Consider the following 22500-nt stretch of genomic DNA (forward strand, 5'->3'; position numbering starts at 1 on the left):
AGATGAATGCCTTTGTACTGTTATTTGTTAATAACGTTTACAGAGTAATAACGTTTACACTCTGTCATGTATTAAGTTACAAAAATGTCACACCCCCTACATTTATAGTTTGTGCTTGGTACTTGAAAAGAATGTAGTAATTTATTCCATTTCAAACTTCAGCCGCGACCTCTCAGAAATTCTGCAAATTGACACTTTAAGGGTGCTCCCAAGAGTCATAAACATGTCATAAGCATAGGTCGAAAGTTTATCGCGTCTATGAAAAAAACAGGGAGACAAGTCAACAACCATAATGGAAAACGAATTATTAACATATTCTAGAAACTCATATGATGACAATCTTATAAATAAGACTACGAACGAGTCACTAATTTGTATTCAAGCTGTTGGTGACACGTTTGCAATAAGTGTACTGTATTGTGTGTGTGTGTGTGTGGTGGCAACAATCACAAAGAACTTCAGCAATGTATTTTTGTCGTTGCATTTATGTCGAAGCTTAAAGCACAGGCATTCAGCGAATTATTGGTTACAATGTCACAGCTAAATTTCTCAGACAGCTCTACAACAAGGGAGCTAACAGACAAATTGAACACCTTTTAGTCGAGAAGCATTTTCTTCATGCACATACATTTAGCAAATTTACTCTTACTTATAAACAAATGTAAATAAAGGATCAAACCGTTACTTGGACCGTTTTCACTCAAGAGGAATAAGAGGTATCATACGCTGATCATCTGTCGATGAGCTCATCTTCTTGACGTACTTATAAGCATCTTGCATGAAGAATCCATACAAAACAATATCAATGACCACGTTGACAGCAGGCAGAGTTACCGTTACTGGAAGCATTTTCATGATCGAACTAATAGTGTCAGCACTGTCTACCAGTTCAAGGATAAGGTATGGTAAAAAGTAGATTGTCTGGAAGACAGTGAAGGTTATTGTGATGGAGAATGTTAGCTGTTTTGCACGCCTTAGCAGAGTCAGGGAACCACTAGCAAGCTCTTGGCTTGTCAACAAAAGCTGCCTCTCTTTGTTCAAGATGGTCAAAGTTAGTAAGATCCAGCTGACTGTAACTGGCACGATACAACACAAGATGACCGTTATGACTCGAAAAGCCTGACTGGCAGAAGAGTCCTCCATGAGAAATGCAGAGATACAGTGAACTCTCTCCCCCAGCACTTCTTTTAACGTCTCTGACGTAACAAATATGGATAACCCCATCATCAGGGAGAAAGACCAAGCAACGAAACTTATGATCTTGAAAGTAGCTGACCGCAACTTTAAGCTGGGAGTCAACACGCACTCTTCGATGTAAGTGTTGATACATATGCCAACCAGGATGGCAGCATTCATGACATGTGCTAGAAAAGTTAAGCAGTTTCGAAACTTGCACAGGACATCACCGAAGAACCAGGAACGGTACAAGTTGGTTGCAGCATCAAAGGGTCCAGTTAGCGATATTAGTATCCCAGCCATAGCACGACTCACAACATACCTGCTGAGGACATCTTTGCGAGCTGTGTTTACCAGAAAGACGGCAGTGCAGACACTGCCAATTAGGCCTAGTATACACAAAAGGTTCACAAAAACCACCTGCGTCACTGCTGACCTAGTGGGAAACACCTCTTGGAACGGTGGTTCCTCGATGCATTCAGTGTCAGTCGTGGAGCAATTGAGGTTGAAGACAGGGCCTCCTGTTTCACCTGTTGATGACACCATCTTCAAACAGACCAGTTCTGCCCGATACAGGGTTTCAGGTGGCTGAAGTCTATCTTCTATCAGTTGCACGGCTCCTGAGGGAATTAAAACTGAAATTCAGTTAAAGGCAACATGTATTGTTCGACTACTAAAGACTTAAGGTCATAAAAATTTACCACAAAATAAATGGTGTTGATGGTATCTTTAATAATCTCCATCACAGGATGAAGAACACATATTATTTTGCATGTAACCAATTACTCATTATAGGAGATTGTAAAGAAAGAACTAAAATATACTTATCAGATCTTTCTTGGCCACAAACTCCATGAACAATGTAAAGGTAAGCATCAAGATCCTAAGGGTTATGTTGACCCTTAGGATCTTAAAGCTTCCTTTCCCTGCGTTGCTCATGGAGTTTGTGGTCAAGAAAAAGATCTAATATGTATATTTGAGTTCTTTTCTTTATAACTAAGAAAATATATATATATATATATATATATATATATATATATATATATATGTATATTTGAGTTCTTTCTTCATAACTAAGAAATATATATATACATTATATATATATATATATATATATATATATATATATATATATATATATATATATATATATATATATATATTTGAGTTCTTTCTTTTATATATATATATATATATATATATATATATATATATATATATATATATATATATATATATATATATATATATATATATATATATATATTTGAGTTCTTTCTTTATAACTAAGAAATATATATATATATATATATATATATATATATATATATATATATATATATATATATATATATATATATATATATATATATATCAATGAATATTGAAGAGTATCCTGCCCCTCCTAACTTTAGAATTCGTGATAACACATTTGAACGGCAACCATTTTCTAGTTCTGAAGCACACGCACAATAGACTCATCGTCTGCTTATTGGCTTTCTGACACACTGGCTCACTCACCACGTAACCATCATCATATAGCATCGTTACGAATACCTATTATTCAAATCCCTTCTTCCTTTGTCGAGATTATTTTATGGAAATCGCAGAGAAAAAAAAAACCTATGAAACTATTGTCAATGTCTTTTAACTCTGTTGACCGACACAATGGTATACCAATAAGTGCATGATTTCTTGTTAATGGGAAAAATGACGGAATCTTTTTTAACTTTTGTCAGTGCACTGGTTAAGAGAATGGGCTTCACGACCAAAGCATATCGAGTTTAAAGTACTCCTTTTAATGTGGCACAATATCTGTCGTTTTCCAATGAAGTAAAACGTACCAGTAATATCTGCCCTTCCCTCACACTTTCACTTTGCTTTTCAATTGCTTCGCCTGAAACCATTAAAAATACACACAAACACGAGTGCCACTCACCTCTGAACTGGAAGTTATAGACGCAACTGGCTGGGTGGAACTAAAGTATTTCAATCTGCATTCAGCAGACGACGTTGAGTCACTGCCGACCTGAATCGCGTTCTGTTCGCGTCTCGCTTCGGTATGCGGAGCAATTGAACCTGTTCGGTATTGCCAAATCTCATACGCAGTGGATTTATCCTATTGAATTCTGTTAGCGCGAACAAGTGATGAGGAGTATCATGTATATTTTTTCTGTTGCCTTAGAAACTACAGGTCGCGTATAAAAAAAAAAAAAATATTCATGTCAACGAAAGGAAGAATATGAAATAAGATTAATTTTAATTTATCAATAAATTGACATTAGGGAGCCATGATGTGGATGGAAGGTCTATAAGAGTGAATAAAAAAAAACTAAAGTACCTCCATTAGTGTTCTTAAAATAATGCCCTTAAATTGCCCTTAAATAATTAGTCTTTTCCTAAATCTTCATATTATTATTATTATTATTATTGTAATTACGTTAGTCGTTTCAGAACTTGAAATCAATCGCGTGCATATTTTTGAAGTATTATACTTCTCTTCCTTTCATTAAACAAAATCCTAAGGAAACAAAAAACACAACTACGAAACCTAAGTTTACTCCTCTTTATGACAACAAACTTTGCTCAGCCGGGAACAAGGCTTGCAGATAAACACTTGGTCTCTCTCTCTCTTTCTCTAGCCCGATGACCAGTTTCTTAACCCTAGCAAGGGCCCTTGGGACTGGTGGATGGTAGGAAATCAGAGAGAGAGAGATAGAGGGTTATTTACTTAATTTCCCAGCAACTGCTTTGGATATCAGAGAATGCATTAAGAGAGAGAGAGAGAGAGTAGAGAGAGAGAGAGAGAGAAAGGATTTTGCATTTATTTGTTTTCTAACAACTTTATTAGCAACTGCTTTGGATGCAAATGAACGCAGTAAGGTGTCTGAGAGAGAGAGAGAGAGAGAGAGAGAGAGAGAGAGAGAGAGAGAGAGAGAGAGAGAGAGGGCGAAGCTGTCCTCCTCCTCATTTGTTCAATCTGCAGACGAATATACACTGTATGCAAATTATGCATGGATCACAAATAAGTCAGGCAACCTTCTTCAGCCTAGTTGGTACAGAGAGCAGCTAGCGGACCTATTTGCGTGACTGCTTCTGCTCCATTGTATAATTACATTCTCCCTTCCATAATTCTAGGTTGCATGCTATGTCCCCAACAGTCTTATAAAATACTTAATTTTTATGCCATTCTAACATGATTCAGGGTTTCCAGAATCAAAGGCATGCGTTGTTGATATTTTTGTAAAGGTTTTCCTTATATATATATATATATATATATATATATATATATATATATATATATATATATATATATATATATACAGTATATATATATATATATATATATATATATATATATATATATATATATATATATATATATATATATATATATATATATATATATATTATAATGTGCGTACAACCTACAACAAGGATATTTATTTTCTTAATGAGATTTCTGAAAGAGAAGTTCGTGCAATGTCGTAAACTTTCATATTACCAGAATGGTCTCTGAACTCTCATATTCCATAATCTGCTCTAGTTATATAAATGTCTATTGGCTAAATATATATATATATATATATATATATATATATATATATATATATATATATATTACATCATACAATATATTTCCGAATTTTGGATTGTTCATCACTAATGTGAAATCAAAATCGCCATGAATTGTAATTTGTTTGCTGAAATTTCATTTGGGTTTCTAAATAATGCACATGCATCAAATTTCACTTTCACAGCACTAACTAATTCTAGTCTTAATTTGGGAATGTCTCATTCCTAACTAATTGCTTTCCTTTGTTATTAAACTGAGAGTAAATCAGACCACTGTGGAAAACTATTCCTCCGTTTCAGTTATATTTCTCTCACATCTCAAATGTTAAAATCTACATCAATATAGATAATTATCTCTCATGGCATTTTTTGACCCCCACTATAACTTGAAAATATCAAACAGGTGCCATCAATCCTCCTGAAAGAAAGAAAAAACCAGTAAATCGATTATAATTTTTATTATTTAAAAATATACATTCTTTTTTGTATTGGTTTAAAAGACTAATGACTTACAAAGCAAGTTTTCAGAGAACAGGATAACTTTTTATAAGAGAATAAAAGCCAGACAGATAAATACTGCTCTGTAATGTGGAAAACTCATACTTGTAGCTGAATAATGAACTCAGGTCAAATGATTAGGAAAGTTGTTTAGGAAAGTCGTTTAGGAAACATGGCTGTTTTCGAGCTGTGGGAATTTTTTGCTTGTTAGACAACTTCGTAAACTAAGCAGTTTTACCTTAAAACACACAAAGAGGTTAAGAATTAAGGTCTCTCTACCAGCCTGTGTGTCTACTATAAGTTGCCAGTATTTGAAATATGTTGATAATGACTGACAACTATGACTAAGAAATTTTACTTTGACCTTTATATTCTAGTAAGTGATAAACTCACAAATGTATTAATATACATCCTATAGGACCTAAGATCATTGACAGTTTCAATTACTATTAATTTTTAAAAAACAGGAATTGCAGACAAAACCATTCTAGGCTTCCAATTTATCCCTGAGCACTGGAAGTTTATTTTAAACAGAGATATGTTTGTCTTTCTCAAGTACATTTTAATTTCCATTAAGAAGATTACCTCTGTACTGCTACTTGCTAATAACTTTTAAATTCTGTCAAGTATTAAAGAACAAAACTGTTACATCGCCTATATTTATTGTTTGTACTTGGTACTTGAAAAGCATGTGCAAATGAATGTTATTTCAAACTTCAAGTGTGAACTCTTACCCTAGATTTTCTGCAACATGTCACTTTAAGGATGCTCCCACAAGTCATAAGCATGTCATAGACATGTGTCGAAAGTTGATCGCACTGATGAAAAAGAACAAAGTTAAGCATATCTTAGTTTAACCTGACCACTGAGCTGATTAACAGCTCTCCTAGGGCTGGCCCGAAGGATTAGATTTATTTTACGTGACTAAGAACCAGCTGGTTACCTAGCAACGGGACCTACAGCTTATTGTGGAATCCGAACCACATTATGACGCGAACTGAATTTCTATCACCAGAAATAAATTCCTCTAATTCTTCATTGGCCGGTCGGAGAGTCGAACGCTGGGCCAACAGCGTCCTAGCCGAGAGCTCTACCCACACCCCTCCAATGAAGAACAGGTAGACAACAAGTCAACAACCGTAAGTGGAGAAAGAATATTTAAGAAACTGCATGTGAAGAAAATCTTATGAATAGGACTACCAACGAGTCACTAATTTGTATTCAGGCTATTGGTGATATGTTTCCAATAAGCTGCCGATGTGTCTGTGACATGGTGTACTGTATTGTGTATGTGTGGTGGCAACAATCACAAAGAACTTCAGTAATGTATTTATGTCGAAGTGCAAAGCACAGGCATTCAGCGAATTATTGGTTACAATGTCACAGTTAAATTTCTCAGACAGCTCCACAACAAGGCAGTTGACAGACAAGATTAACTACTTTTAGTCGAGAAACATTTTCTTCACACACATATTAAGCAAGTTTACTCTTACTCATAAAAAAATAAAAATAAAAGGATCAAGCTGTTATTTAGACTGTTTTTCACTCAAGAGGAATTAGAGCGATCATACGCTGATCATCTTCTTGACACATTTATAAGCATCTTGCATGAAGATCACATATAAAACTACATCAATGACTACGTTAATAGCAGGCAGAGTTGCTGTTACGGGAAGCATTTCTATTATCGACCTGACAGTGTCAGCATTGTCTACCAGATCAAGGATAAGGAATGGTAAAAAGTGCATTGTTTGAAAGACTGTGAAGGTTATTGTGATGGAGAATGTCAGCTGTTTTGCTCGCCTTAGCAGAGTCAGGGAATCACTAGCAAGCTCTTGGCTGGTCAGTAAAAGTTGCCTCTTTCTACTAAGATGGTCAGAGTTAGTAAGATCCAGCTGACTGTAACTGATACAATGAAACACAAAATGACTGTCATAATTCTAAGAGCCTGACTGACGGGAGAGTCCGCCATGAGGAATTAAGATACACAGCGGACCTTTTCCGAAGCACTTCTTTTATCATCACTGAGTTAACAAATACTGAAACCCCCAACATAAAAGAGGCAGACCAAGCAATGAGGCTTATGATCTTGAAAACTGCAGACCGCAACTTTAAACTGGGAGTCAACGTGCACTCTTCGATTTAAGTGTTGCTACATATGCCAATCAGGATGGCACCATTCATGAAATGTGCCAGAAAAGTCAAGCAGTTTCGAAATTTGCACAGGACATCACTGAAGAACCAGGAATGGTAAAAGCTCTTTGTAGCGTCAAAGGGTCCAGTTAGCGATATTAGTATCCCAGCCACAGCACGGCTCACAACATACCTGCTGAGGACATCTTTGCGAGCTGTTTATCAGGAAGATGACAGGCCTAGTACACGCACAAGGTTCACGAAAACCATCTGCGTCACTGCTGACCTAGAGGGAGACACCTCTTGGAGGGGTAGTTCTTCGATGCATTCAGTGTCAGTTGTGGAGCAATTGAGGTGGAAGACAGGGCCTCCCGTTTCACCTGCTGATGACACCATCTTCAAGGAGATCAGTTCTGCCTGATATACGATTTTGGGTGGCTGACGTCTATCTTCGATCAGTTACATGGTTCCTGAGGGGAAATAAACTCAATTAGAGGCAAGATGTATTGTTCGACTGTTAAAACCTTAAGGTTACACAAATTTACCAAAATGCAAATGCTGCTGATGGTATCTATAGTAATCTCAACCATAGGACGAACAACATACTGGGCTGAGCACAAGATTCACAAATTATTTTGTATACAAGTAACGAGGAGATTACAAAGAAAGAACTAAAATAAACTTATTAGATCTTTCTTAACCATAAGCTCCATGAGCTACAGGGGGGGAGGGAAAGGAAGTTAGGGTAGCAGCAAGATCCTAAGTCTTCTTACTGAAAACTGCGAGAGTGACACTTTCTACAGGGACACCATCCTACTGGCCCTTTCAACCAGTGGAATTCGGGATAAAACATCTGGCCAGCAAAGATTTTCTAATCTTGAAGCACGTTGCTCTCAAAATAGACTCATCCCATCAGTATGCTGGCTTCCCGACACACTGGCTCATGCATCACGTAAACATCAACATATCGTTACGAATATATTACATTGACACCAGAAGGAATTAAAAGCAAGTGCTTCCAGCAAGTGTCATTACAAAATCCTTTCTTCCCTTGTCCTGATATTTTATGTAATCCGCAGAGAAAAAAACGTTGACATACCATTCAAGTCCATGAGACCTGGTTAATGAGAAAAATAAAGCAGTCTCTTGTTTTTATACAGGTTAAGACTATTATGTGCCTCAGTTATAGGTTTCATGACAAAGCCTAGGAGATTGAACGTGTTCCTTCTGATGTGGCCCAAAATCTGTCGTCTATATGTGATGTAAAACTTACCAACAATATCAGCTAATCCCTCAAAGTTTAACTATGCTTTTAATGTCACGGTTTAAAACAATTAAAATACACACTCACACAAACACTAGAGAACAGCACTCGACTTCGAAATACAGTTACAGCAGCGGCTGGCTTTCTGGGATCTTCTCAATGTTTAATGGGATTGAGACGCTGCCGTCGTGAATCGCCTTCTGTTCCCGTCTCGCTTCTGTATGTGGACCAATTGAACCCGTCCGGTTTGGGAATACCTTCATTGCGCATTAGGCCAAAAGCACTTCTCTTTCAACACGAAGAATCAAACTGATCTCTTAGCAACTGCCTACTTTTATCACCAACGTCTCAGATGTTGATTGCAGACTGAATTATCATTGCTTGAGAGTGAATGCAAGATGTTCTCTCGACAACAAGCAAACTGAAGCATCAAATGACTGAGAGTCTGCGGATATAATGTAAGGGATAGCGTCGCAAGCAGTGGTCCAATTGAGTGACATCATGTTTACCCGACGTTTGGATGCTGGGCAACGCAAGCTGTTCAGTTACAGGGGCATATTCGTCATTTCAGCGCCTTTATTTATTTTTTCTCTATTTGTTTATTTACGAACTGGATGTCTAAACATAATGCCGATAATTCTCACGGTTATTTTTTACTTTGTTCTTTTTTTATTTTCATTCTATTGTTCTTGTTTAATCTTATATGAGCCTTTAGTTATCATATTTCGTTACTTGAAAACAAGTGGCTTCATAGCCGCATTTGATCATTCGCTGCATAATGTAAACATGAGGTGGTTGAAACCTCTCTCTCTCTCTCTCTCTCTCTCTCTCTCTCTCTCTCTCTCTCTCTCTCTCTCTCTCTACTGTTTACGAGATATACTGCAGTTCTGTAATCTGATCTTTTTCCTTTTTCGTTTGTTAATCTCTTTCTCTTTCTTTTTTTCTCTCTCTCTCTCGTTTGAGACAGTGCCCTGTAGTCAATTAAATATTTTTATTTGATAAGTGCTACTATACAGTAATGCAAGAAATAAAAAAAAACTATAAAAATTCCTTAGTCTATTTATAAAAATCTATAAAAAAAATCTATAACATCTTAAAAAGCACTATGAAAATTTTATCATTTATTTTAAAAAGCTATAAAAATTCTATAGATTATTTAAATAGCTATACAAATTCTTTTACTTATTAAAAATTTAAAATATTCTATATTTATTTGATGTCAAAATTTCCTTCGTAATATGAACGCAAAACCTAATTTAGAAGTAAGGAAATGAATCTGATATTCAAGCGATGACAGAGGCATGTTAAGAGCCTGAGAGAGAGAGAGAGAGAGAGAGAGAGAGAGAGAGAGAGAGAGAGAGAGAGAGAGAGAGAGAGAGAGAGATAAAGAATCTTTTGTAGCCGGTGCGTCTTAGACGCTGTGGCCTTGAGCTACAAACTGTCTAGTGCCACTCCTCACAATAGTAGTAGTAATATCGGCAGTCGTAAGGACTGACCTTTTAAACGGCTCCCTTGCTCCTATTTCTCCTTTGCTTGTGATGAGGACAGTGAGGAACCTTCCTTTTATCTAAATTGTAGCTTAGTAAATCAGTTTTCTATAAATGTGGATTCCCAGGTAAGCTTAAGATAGAAATCGTCAAGTATTACCGGTGGGAATCAATATTCATTGCTAAATATATGTTAGATCCATGAGAATGTTGTACAGTTGGAACCTCGAAAGTTCTAGCGAAGATGCGATGCATTATTACCCTCAAGTAATTCTTCTTGTATTTTATGGTTTGCCTACACTTTTATCTATCCATTTGTTATATCCATTTACAAAACTTCATGGTAACTATTACTCTTTACTTTTTCAACTCTATCGCACCTTAAGTTTTAAAATCCACATATATATATATATATATATATATATATATATATATATATATATATATTATATATATATATATATATATATATATATATATATATATATATATATATATATATATATATATATATATATACACAGACACACATACATACATATATATATATATATATATATATATATATATATATATATATATATATATACTGTATATATATATAGAGTATATATATGTATGTTTACATGTATAACATTCGCTTGAGCCTTCATCTTGTTGGAAAAAAATAACGTGTGTCGAGTATCAATTTTATTTTCATTTGAAATAAAAACAAATATATATTTGGTATTGATACAAGTCTAACTTAACGACTTAGAAATTAAGTTTTTAATGGTAGTGTCCTTACATAAAAAAAAGAGGAGAAGAAGAAAGGAGGAAATAATTAACTATTTATTTATAAGGAAAAGAAAGAAATGGTGCACATTGCCATTCGTTTACATTTCTTGATTGTCGGTCGGTCGTTGATCACAAATAAATGCAAAATATCTTATTTTTATCTTATATCAAAATAAGTACGAAAATGCGTATCATGAATTCTATTTCCTTCATTCAACCTCATAGTCCGGGTTAAATTTAAGGTTGGACAATTTAAAAAATATATATATATATATCAATGGTAAGAGGACGGTATGCATATGGTATACAAAAAAAAAAAACATTCAAAAAAGTTTTCCGTAGCTTCCACGGGAAGTTGAATGTGAATATTTCTAAACTTGTATGAGGCCTCTATTCCTAAAGACTGTCGTAAAAACATGCTAATTTTACCAAGTTACAAATGTTTTTTCTAATAACTTTTTTAAAATTTTATTTTGTAAAATTATAATTACAGCTCACACAATATCATAACAGATAGGAATTAAAATAAGTAACAAATTCTAGGTATATATATAGAGTAAAATGTTTCGAGATGTCCTGGGATGGGGAGGTGAAGTACATTTTCCAGAGAAATCTCAAGTCAGACCAATCTCCCTGTATTTAGTACTTGTACTGGCTCGCTACTAGAATTGCCGTAAGTCATTCATGGCCCATTGAAGTGACCTGAAATTTTGTCAGTAAAATTCGTTCAAAACTGTTTGGCGCAAACTGTTGATCGTCAGGGGATGATACCCAGAAATTAATACTAAAGCTATAAATATTCGTCAATTGACGAAGTCCGCTCACAAAGGGTAAAAACAATCTTTTTACATGCTATGTCAAAGTCAAAAGGAAGATTTATTTCTGGATATATAGTAACAAATAAATCTTGACAGGAAAGAGTCCGGTTTCTCTGTGCAACATAAGCTGAGAACACAAAATATTCATTTGAATATTATAGGAAACTGAATTTAGTCCGTAAAGTTTAATTGTAGAAAAATTAGAGGATTTTATAAAGGCAACTACATCAAACACCAAACTGAGATTTTGACAGTTTTTCATTCCACAGGTATGAGAGGTACCACTGGGGGATCATCCTCTGACAATCCCATCTTCTTCAAATGCTTGCAAGCATCTCGCATGAAGATTACATACAGAGTCAAATCAGTGATGAAATAGACAGGGAACAGATACGCTATTATGTTTACCATTTTAATTATGTATTCCAAAGTGGACGCCTCCAGACACAAGTTAAACATAAGGAGAGGTACAGCATGGACTATGCTGAAAATAGTGAAGGTTGTTGTTATAGCAAAGGTCACCTGTTTGGAGCGCTTTCGCAGAGTCGAGGAAACGCTAGCGGGCGCTTCTAGGCTAATCGCAGCGGGTTGCGTTCTCTTGTGCGAAACGGCTAGTCCCAGCAAGAACCAGCTGACTATAATTGGCACGATCGACGCCAAGATGATAAGGAGAGAAGTAAAACTATAAGTAACGTCGAAATCTACTATCCTGACCGAGACATTACAATGCGCGGAGTTCAGCATCTCTAGAACTTCTGCCCTTGTATACATTACGTAACCGACCGCCAGGCCGAAGGACCACGAAACGAAGCTGGTGATTTTGAAAGCGGTGGACCTCAGCTTTGAGTTGGGCGTCGACCTGGCTTCTTCGATGTAGGTGTTGATGCACATGCCCACTTGCATGCCAGAATGCACGTGATATGACAGAGTGACCAGGCCGTTTCTAACCTGGCACAGGACGTAGCCAAAGACCCACGATTCATTGTAGTTGGTTACCAGGTCGACAGACAGTACGAGCGACGTCAGAATGATGCAGAGGGTACGGGTTACGACGTACCTGCTGAGAACGTACTTTGGGGTCGTGTTTGCCAGAAGGCTAATGGTATAGACGCTGCCGATTAGGACTAGTACAAGCGAAAGGCTCCTAAGTACGGTTTCAGTTATTGAGGAGCCGGTTCCCAAGGGTTCTAGTAAGTCTCTGATGCAGTCCTGGTCAGCCGAAGTGCAGTTGGCGGAGTAGTCGTCTGCATAAGCTTCGTAGTCTGTTGACTCCATAAGGAAAAAGGATCCTGGTGCCCTCAGGTGACACTGCTCCTGCAGGGGAGAAAGTTGAACTTTCGTTAGGAACAAGACACTACTGGATAACTTAAGACCAGTAGAACAGACATACTGTTAGATGTAACCCAATCAATTATGAATCGAGATTCGCTGATGGTATCTTAAGGTAATTACATTACAGGTTAAGATTCAATACTGGATGGATACAAAACCGATTTCGTTAAGTAGGTAACCAAAGGATTGGGGGAATTTGCTAAAATAAAAAAAAAATAAAATATGAGTGTCATCATAGGCTCTTTCTTGTTCGATGAACAAACTGCAAACATGTTGGATAAAAAGATATACACATATATAAAAGTAAACGTTTGTATGTTTGACTGTTTGTGCGCTATAGGAATCCAAACCGCTTGACCGCTCTACACAAAATACGACACGTGGCCATCATGTGACCTAACTTAGATAACAGGGTAGGTTTACTAGTGATAGCTGGTAATCCTTAACTTTTACTATACTTTCAGTGGCTTCGTCTGAAAAAATTCACTTAAAAATACCCACAAACACAACAGAACTGCATTCACCTACGAAATACGAGTTATAGCAGCGACTGGCTGTCTGGGATCGTCTCAGTCATCAAACGGAATCGAGTCACTGTCGACGTGAATCGCGTACTGTTCCCGTCTCGCTTCTGTATGGGAGGTGATTGAACCTGTTCAGTTTGGGAATAGATTTTTGCACATGAGACTAACAGGATAATTCCGAATTCGCACTTTTCATTCAACGCGAAGAATCTAATTCAATTCTCGAAAGCCATATAGTTTCTATCACCAATTTCTCATATATTTATTGCGGAGAGAATTTTCATTGCTTGAGTAAAAATGCAAGATTCTCTCTCGACACCAAGCGAACTGAAGCACCAACTGACTGAGACCTGCAGATAAAATGTGAGGAATAGCGTCGCAAGCAGTGGTCCAATTGAGTGACGTCATGTTTACCCTGACGTTCGGTTGTTGGGCAAAGCAAGATATTCAGTTACAGGGGCATAACGAAGACGAAGAAGATTCGTCCTTTCAGCGCCTCTGTTTATTTATTTTTTTTTCTCTATTTATTTATTTACGAACTTTATGTCTTAACATAATGCCGATAACTCTCACTTTTTTTTTTATTTTATTCTTTTTATTTCTATTCTTTTCTTCTTGTTTAATCTTACATGCGCCTTAAATGATCATATTTCGTTGCTTGCAAACAAGTGGCTTCATAGCCGCATTTGATCATTCGCTGCATAATGTATACTGTACATGAGACGGTTAAAACGTCTCTCTCTCTCTCTCTCTCTACTGTTTAAGAGATATAGGTCTGTGATAATTTTCCTTATACGACTGTTAATCTCTCTCTCTCTCTCTCTACCGTTTAAGAGATATAGTCTGTGTTCTTTTTCCTTATACGATTGTTAATCTTTCTCTCTCTCTCTCTCTCTCCTTCTCTACTGTTTAAGAGATATAGGTCTGTGATCTTTTTCCTTATACGATTGTTAATCTCTCTCTCTCTCTCTCTCTCTCTCTCCACCGTTTTAGAGGCTTGCCCTTTCGTCACACAAGGAAAAATTCACGTTACTTCTTGAATGGTATAGGTTTGTGACTGTATTCGTTATACGTTTGCTAATTTCTGTTACTTCTTTGAAATGAACGCCACATTTTTCGAAAGCTTGAATTTCAAGTCAGTGGCCCCTGTGGTTTTGCTCCCTATGAATAGGGTTCATCTTCTGAATAATAATAATAATAATAATAATAATAATAATAATAATAATAATAATAATAATAATAATAATAATAATAATAATAATAGATTGCAGTCTTCGGCACTCGGTTTTAAGAAGCTAGCCTTTGGCCATTCCTGGCACAATCTTCTATAGTGAAAAGCTAATTACGGACTGTTATCTTTCTTTAAATGGATATGTTTTCAGGATGTTCTGACTTGCTGTTGAAAATAACGTACTGAAGAAATTCCATTTTCAAGCAGTGCAAAGACAATGCATTGACAGCCATGGCCGCATGATAATGATGCACTTGCAATTTTTGCAATATAGCTATATAACTTTCTCATTTCTCAATAATTTTTCTTTTTTTTTTTTTGCATTTGAATTGAAAGTCAATACAAACGTCAGGAAAAAGTGTTGCTCTCTGTCTCTCCCACATTAGGTTTTAAAATCCATAATATTATGAATAAAATACCATTAACCATAATTAGACACTGAATTCATACACACACAAACAACACACACACACACACACACACACACACACACACATATATATATATATATATATATATATATATATATATATATATATATATATATATATATATATATATATATATATAACATTCCTTCAGCCTCCATTTTGGGAAAAAATAACATTCTATTTCCAATATCATTTTTATTTCCATTAAAAAAAAACATATTTGGTATTGATACAAGTCTAACTTAACGACTTAAAAATTAAGTTTTGGAAGGTTAGAATGTCCTCACATAAAAAAAAGGAGAAGAAGAAAGGAAGAAATAAGAAACTATCTATTTATAAGAACCGCAATGAAAGTAGGGAAAAAAGGAAAGAAATGGCCAATATAGTCACTCCTTTATATTTCCTGATAGTCGTTCGTTGATCACAAATATATATGTAATATATCTTCTTTATATCTTATATTAAAATCTGTAGGAAAATACGTATCATCATGAATTGCATTTCCTTCATTAAAAAAACTCTATATGCTATGTCAAAGTCAAAAGGAAAATTTATTTCTGGATATAATAAATTTTAACAGGAAAGAGGCCGTTTTCTCTTTGCAGTCTAAATTGCAGAACACAAAATATTCATTTGGATATTATAGAAAGCCGAATTTACACCGTAAAGATTAAATGTAGAAAATAGAGGAGTGAATAAGTCAGCTATGATATTAATCACAGGATTGTGATTTGGGCAGTTGTTCAATCAACAGGCATGAGAGGTACCACAGGGGGATCATCCACTGACAATCCCATCTTCTTGAAATGCTTGCAAGCATCTCGCATGAAGATTACATACAGAACCAAATCAATGATGAAAGAGACAGGGAACAGATACGCTGTCATGTATATAATTTTATTCATGTATTCCAAAGTGGACACCTCCGAAATGAACTTATACATAAAGCTAGGAGCTGCATGGACCATGCTGAAAATGGTGAAGGTTATTGTTATAGCAAAGGTCAGCTGCTTGGAGCGCTTTTGCAGAGTCCAGGAGACGCTAGTGGGCTCTTCTAGGCTAATTGCAGCGGGTTGCGTTCTCTTGCGGGAAACGGCTAGTCCCAGCAAGATCCAGCTGACTATAATCGGCACGACAGACGTCAAGATGTTAATCAGAGAATATAAACCACCAGTAACGTCGAAATCTATCATCTTGACTGAGATAATACAGAACGTGGAGTTCTGGAGCTCTAGAATCTCTGACCTCGTATACATTACGTAACTGACCGCCAGGGCGAAGGACCACGAAACTATGCTGGTGATTTTGAAAGCGGTGGACCTCAGCTTTGAGTTGGGCGTCGACTTGGATTCTTCGATGTAGGTGTTGATGCAAATGCCCACTTGCATGCCAGAATGCACGAGACCTGACAGAGTGAACAGACTGTTTCTACCCTGGCACAAGACATAGCCAAAGATCCACGATCTGTTGTAGCTTGTTGCCAGGTCGAATGGAAGTACGAGCAACATCAGTATGATGGAAAGAGTACTGGTTACGACGTACCTGCTAAGGACGTACTTTGGGACCGTTTTTGCCAGAAGGCTAATGGTATACACGCTGCCAATTAGGACTATTACGCCCGAAAGGCTCTTAAAGACAGTCAGAGCGATGAAAGGGCTAGTTCCCAAGGGTTCCGATAAGTCTCTGATGCAGTCCTGGTCAGATGAAGTGCAGTTGGCGAAGTAGTCATCTTCATAAGCTTCGTAGTCTGTTGACTCCATAAGGAAAAAGGATCCTGGTGGCCTCAGGTGACAGATATGAGCCCTTCACTTTCACTGCTCCTACGGGAGAAAGTTGAACTTTCATTAGAAACAAGACCCTGCTTGATAACTTAAGACCAGTAGAATATACATACTATTAGATGTAATCCAGTTAAATATGAAGCAAGACCTAGTGATGGAATCTCAAGGTAATTACATTTCAGGATAAAATTCGGTATGCTATCCACTAGGCCATACAAGTCTAAAAGAAGTTGGAACCTGAGAGCAACTGCAGGTTCCAACTTCTTTTAGTCTTGTATGGCCTAGTGGATAGCGCCCTTGCCTTCCACCTGAAAGACCTGGGTTCAATCCCGACGTGAGTCAGAAATTTATTTCTGTTCCACACGTGATTGTGTGTTGATTATTTCTATATATATATATATATATATATATATATATATATATATATATATATATATATATATATATATATATTTACGTGGTGAGCAAAAGGTTTCAGGAAAGTTGCCAAGAGAATAATAAAAGATAAAATGAGTATCACCGAAGGATCTTTCTTGTTCCATACAGAAGCTGAAACATATTGAATAAAGAGGTATATCTTATATATAAAAGTAAATTTTTGTATATTTGTATGTTTGTGCACTATAGAAATCCGAATCTCTTAACCGATCTAGACAAAATTTGGCACTTGGCCATTATTTGACCTAACTTAGATAATAGGATAGGTTTCAAACCCAGACCTCCTTCCCCCTCCCCTTCCCCCATTCCGCCTCCTGGTTCCCTTCATAATTTGTGTAAAATAAACTCTAAGTTTTTATCATGCCTTATTTCATGTGTAAATAAACTCTAAAGGTTTATCATACCTCATTTTCATGTACTCGATGCCATATTGAAAATGCTTTTCTTTCCTATAAACTAATAATTTTTGTATCAAGATTTGCTTTTCTTCCTTGAGGGTAAAAATTCTGTATCAAGGTTTAGAAAGTCACCACAGTAATACCTGGATAAAATGGACAGTCACCGCAGTAATGCCTGGATAAAAGGGACAGTCAGCACAGTAATCCTCGAATAAAAGGGACAGACAGTACAGTAATATCTGGATTAAATGGGACAGTCACCACAGTCATACCACCTGGATAAAAGTGACAGTCAGCACAGTAATACCTGGATAAATGAGACAGCCACCACAGTAATACCTGGATAAATGGGACAGTCACCACAGTAATATCTGGATAAGATGGACAGCCACCACAATAATACCTGGATAAAAGGGACAGTCAGCACAGTAATACCTGGGTAAAAGGGATAGACAGAACAGTAATGCCTGGATAAATGGGACAGTCACCACAGTAATATCTGGGGGACAGTCACCACAGTAATGTCTGGATAAAATGGACAGTCACCACAGTAATACCTGGATAAAAGGGACAGACAGCACAGTAATATTTGGATAAACGGGACAGTCACCACAGTAATACCTGGATAAAAGGGACAGACAGTACAGTAATATTTGGATAAATAGGACAGTCACCACAGTAATACCTGGATAAAAGGGACAATCACCACAGTAATGCCTGGATAAAAGGGACAATCAACACAGCAATACCGGGGTAAAAGGGACATTCAAGTCAGCAAAGTAATATTGGATGAGTGGGGACAGTTAGTACAGTAATACCTGGATAAAAGGAACAGTCAAGACAGTAATACCTGGATAAATGGGACAGTCAGCACAGTCATACCTGGAAAAATGGAGTCACCAAATTACCCACTGGATAAGATGGCAGTCACCACAGTAATATCTGCAAAAATGGGTCAGTCAGTACAGTAATATTTGGATAAAAGGGTCAGTTAGTACAGTAATTTCTGGATAAAGGGGACAGTCACCACAGTAACATCTGGATAAATGGGACAACTAGCACAGTAACATATGGATAAAAGGGATAGTCAGCACAGTAATTTTTGGATAAAAGGGACAGTCAGTACAAGGAGGTGCAGGAAAATTTTTCTGAGTCCTTCAAAGTTTTCTAGGGCAGTGCCGTGTTGGTCAGTTAGTATATATATATATACTGTATATATGTATATATATGATATATATATGATATATATATGTAAATATATAATATATAATATATACATATGTATACATATATGCAGCGTGAAGTCATATCCTTGGACAGGGGTGTGGTTCCTGGGAAACGTCATGATAAAAGTCTCTGTGACATTCTAAGAATTCGACAGTTAAAATCGCCTTTAGTACCCTTCTTTCTTGTGGTTAACAGAAACATTACTGCTTGTATAAGCAAAGCCTCTGGCTCCTGAATATATCTACCACCGTTCAGTAACTGCATAAGACATAGTTCTCCTTCAACCCTTGAAATTCGAAATATCTCGAAAAATAGGTGCTTTTTATAGTCATCAGTGCCTGAGGCTTTCGTCAAAGAAAACAGTTTTGTTAACTCAAACGGACATAAAATATTCTATAAAATAGTTTATGAAATAGGAAGTAGGAGCATCACGAATTTGATTGTTATTATATATATATATATATATATATATATATATATATATATATATATATATATATATATATATATATATATATATATATATATATATATATACACACACACACACACACACACAATGATTCCAGAACGTCTTTTGACTTCACATTGGTGTCAAATTATCATGTTTCTTTACTTAATAATGCAAAAAACATCTAGTGTTAAATCAGTAAGTCGCAGAAATGGGCAAAGACCTGGAACTGCCGCGATGACACATTCCTCTCTCTCTCTCTCTCTCTCTCTCTCTCTCTCTCTCTCTCTCTCTCTCTCTCTCTCTCTCTCTCTCTCTCGCATTTTACTCTTCTAGACACTGCCTCATCGCCATTTACTTAGAAAAATAAAAACAATTTCGCTTAATTATTTTCTTCTTTCTTTTTCATATCAAACAATCTAACAATACGAAACGATTTACATCACACTCTCTCTCTCTCTCTCTCTCTCTCTCTCTCTCTCTCTCTCTCTCTCTACATGGTTCAGCTTTTGATGAAAGCTTCTCAGACTACTTTCTACCACGAACTGTTTTTGTCGCGGCAGCTGTTTCACCCGTTTATGTTATTATCAAGCGACTTTTGGCAACAGTCTGGTATTCCAACATTCTTGGCTTGAAAGACGAGACGGGTTCTTACAATCCATTACTTACTCCTTGACTTCAAGGTCTTTTGGAGCTTCATTGAAATACTCTTGACAAAGTTGTAAGCTGAGGAAGCTGTTAACTGCATCTTGGAGTCAGTCTATATAGTTGACACTTCTCTCTTGTCATTATACGACGAATTCCTTGACTGAGTTGTTCAGCTGTCAACGAAGAGCGCGTGCGCAGGTAATCTTTTATAGAAATCGTAATCATGAACGTCCTAAAACCGTTGACTAGAGGACAAAGATTAAGATTTACAGTCATCTGAATGATAGTAGTCCAGATTTGTAAACTCATAATAAGGAAGAAATTAGACAGTATAGTGACATACAGTGACCTTTGGGGGGAAAAAATCAAAGGGTAATCTCCAGCATATCATTGACGCCCAAGATAGGCATTCCTACCATGAATATATATATATATATATATATATATATATATATATATATATATATATATATATATATATATATATATATATATATATATATAATGTTATCCAATTCATAATTCCTTTTCAGTTATCACAGGAATTATAACTGATCAGCGCTTCGGTGCTTTACAGGATTCGAACAATGGTTGCTGATAAACAGTGACGTTGATTAGCCAGCTATAAACAAAAAAGTCACGTGTTTATAAGTGAGAAAAATAATTCACATATTCACCCTTCGAAGTTAGAATTCTTAATAAAAGACAGTGAGATGTTTCCAGATTCTAACAACTGTTTCAAACATACCTAAAAACATCATCATCAGTAAACCAACATCCCTACACATCAGCTCATGCAATGAAAACATCGTCAAATCTCGTCAACAATATAGAAAGGGTAATTCAGCGAAGTCTTTCACTGAGCTTTGTCAAAACCCTTTGAAATGTTTTCCATACATTTTATACAAAATTGACAAATTCAAAATCAGGTTAGACCAAATCTTTTCTGTATTTTGGTGATCGAGAAAATTAGCACAACAAACAATATTGAAAAATTTTTGGTAGATGAAAAAATAGAAGAAACAAACAGCAGCCTCTTTCAGTATCTGAGCAGTTAATTGGACCCTCTCAAACTTGTTTAATACAGTGACTTAGCAAGTGTATGACAAACGTTTTTTCGTATAATGAACGTTTTCGACGAGGAATCCAGGGAACGATGTAGGTCGAGAAATGCCACAAGAAATAAGAAAGGTTTTCGAAGTAAATGAAAGCACAACTCACCCGTGAATAATAATAATAGCTTGTTCGAAAATGCAAATAAATGCACAATTCACCTCTTAATAATAGCAAGCAATCCTTCGAAAATTGCAAACAAATGAACAATTCACCTGTTAATAAATAGCTTGTAATCCCTCGAACTTGCAAATGAATGAACAATTTATATTTTAATAGCAGCAGGTAATCCCTCGACCTTGCAAATAGATGCACAATTCACCTACTAATAAGAACAGGTAATCCTTCGAAATAGCAGATAAATGAACAATTCACCTGTTAATAAAAAAAGGTAATCAACTAGATTGCAAAGAAATTAACAATTTACACATTAATAATAGCCTGTTATCCTTGGAAATTGCAAATAAATGGAAAATTCATATATCAAAAATAGCAGGTAATCCTTCGAAATAGCAGATAAATGAACAATTCAACTGTTATGATATCAGGTAATCCACAAAAATTGAAAAAAAAATTAAAATTCACCTGTTAATAATAGCTTGTAATCCTTGGATATTGTAAATAAATTCACAATTCACCTATTAATAATAGTAGATAATCCACCAAAATTGCAAATAAATGAACAATTCTCATATGAATAATAGCAGGTAATCCCTCGAAATTGCAAAAAAAAAAAATGAACAATTCACATCTTAGTCATTGCAAGTAATCCACCCAAATTGCAAATAAATGACCATTTCACATAACAGTAGCAGGTAATCCATCGACCTTGTAAATAAATATGCAATTCATCTGTTAACAATAGCTTGTAATCCCTTGAAATTGCACCGCACTCACAACGTCTTCGTTGATAATTACCCAGCAAACGAAAACTGAAACGTAAACTCTGCAACCTCCTTGGAACAACGTGGTTTTTGTATGGCAGGATACGCGAAACTGTCTCAAGCATTGAAATATACCCAGACGACTTCTTGGCGAACAAGTTACGTAAGTGACTGTCCAGATGCAAAACACCCTTATACCCATACAATAGTAAGTATTTACAGTTTTCCTTCAGTGAGAGGAATTACACTCACCACTTTGTAAGTAGAAGTTTTTTTTTTTTTTTTTTTTTTTACTCAGATTTTAGGAGAATGG

At 36.0% G+C, this 22500-nt stretch overlaps 3 protein-coding genes across 6 annotated transcripts in view; all 3 read right to left on the reverse strand.

Moving 5' to 3' along the window:
- The window catches only part of LOC136826214 (kappa-type opioid receptor-like), a 10105-nt gene extending 660 nt beyond the window's left edge, over positions 1–9445 (reverse strand). Inside the window, exons 1-3 of one of the 3 annotated variants that reach the window (XM_067083283.1) lie at positions 8735–9445; positions 7577–7853; positions 1–1796 (exon numbers count right to left, since the gene is read on the reverse strand). The exon at positions 1–1796 is cut by the window's left edge and continues 660 nt beyond it. In XM_067083283.1, the coding sequence (XP_066939384.1) occupies positions 697–1796; positions 7577–7589 (1113 nt within the window). In that variant the 5' untranslated portion in view covers positions 7590–7853; positions 8735–9445 and the 3' untranslated portion in view covers positions 1–696. Of the gene's footprint in view, positions 1797–3020; positions 4393–7576; positions 7854–8734 lie in introns of those variants that run through there. The other 2 variants (XM_067083284.1, XM_067083285.1) reach the window with 2 other exon arrangements.
- Positions 9446–10809: 1364 nt separating this feature from the next.
- On the reverse strand, positions 10810–13950 carry LOC136826215 (C-C chemokine receptor type 6-like). 2 transcript variants are annotated; one of them, XM_067083288.1, is made up of 2 exons: positions 13590–13950; positions 10810–13043 (listed from the first exon to the last, which is right to left on the reverse strand). In XM_067083288.1, exon 2 carries the CDS (start codon positions 13002–13004, stop codon positions 11988–11990), a length of 1017 nt encoding a protein of 338 aa, XP_066939389.1. In that variant the 5' UTR covers positions 13005–13043; positions 13590–13950; the 3' UTR covers positions 10810–11987. The 2 variants fall into 2 exon arrangements, with proteins under 2 accessions (XP_066939389.1, XP_066939388.1); XM_067083287.1 differs by having other exon boundaries at positions 13586–13950.
- A 1725-nt stretch (positions 13951–15675) lies between these two features.
- Positions 15676–17062, reverse strand: LOC136825956 (uncharacterized). Its single transcript, XM_067082820.1, has one exon. The coding sequence runs from the start codon at positions 17005–17007 to the stop codon at positions 15991–15993; it is 1017 nt and encodes a 338-aa protein (XP_066938921.1). The 5' UTR covers positions 17008–17062; the 3' UTR covers positions 15676–15990.
- Positions 17063–22500: the final 5438 nt, after the last annotated feature.

The sequence above is a fragment of the Macrobrachium rosenbergii genome, chromosome 40 (genome assembly GCF_040412425.1).
Source record: "Macrobrachium rosenbergii isolate ZJJX-2024 chromosome 40, ASM4041242v1, whole genome shotgun sequence".
In the NCBI taxonomy this organism is placed as follows: Eukaryota; Metazoa; Arthropoda; class Malacostraca; order Decapoda; family Palaemonidae; genus Macrobrachium; species Macrobrachium rosenbergii.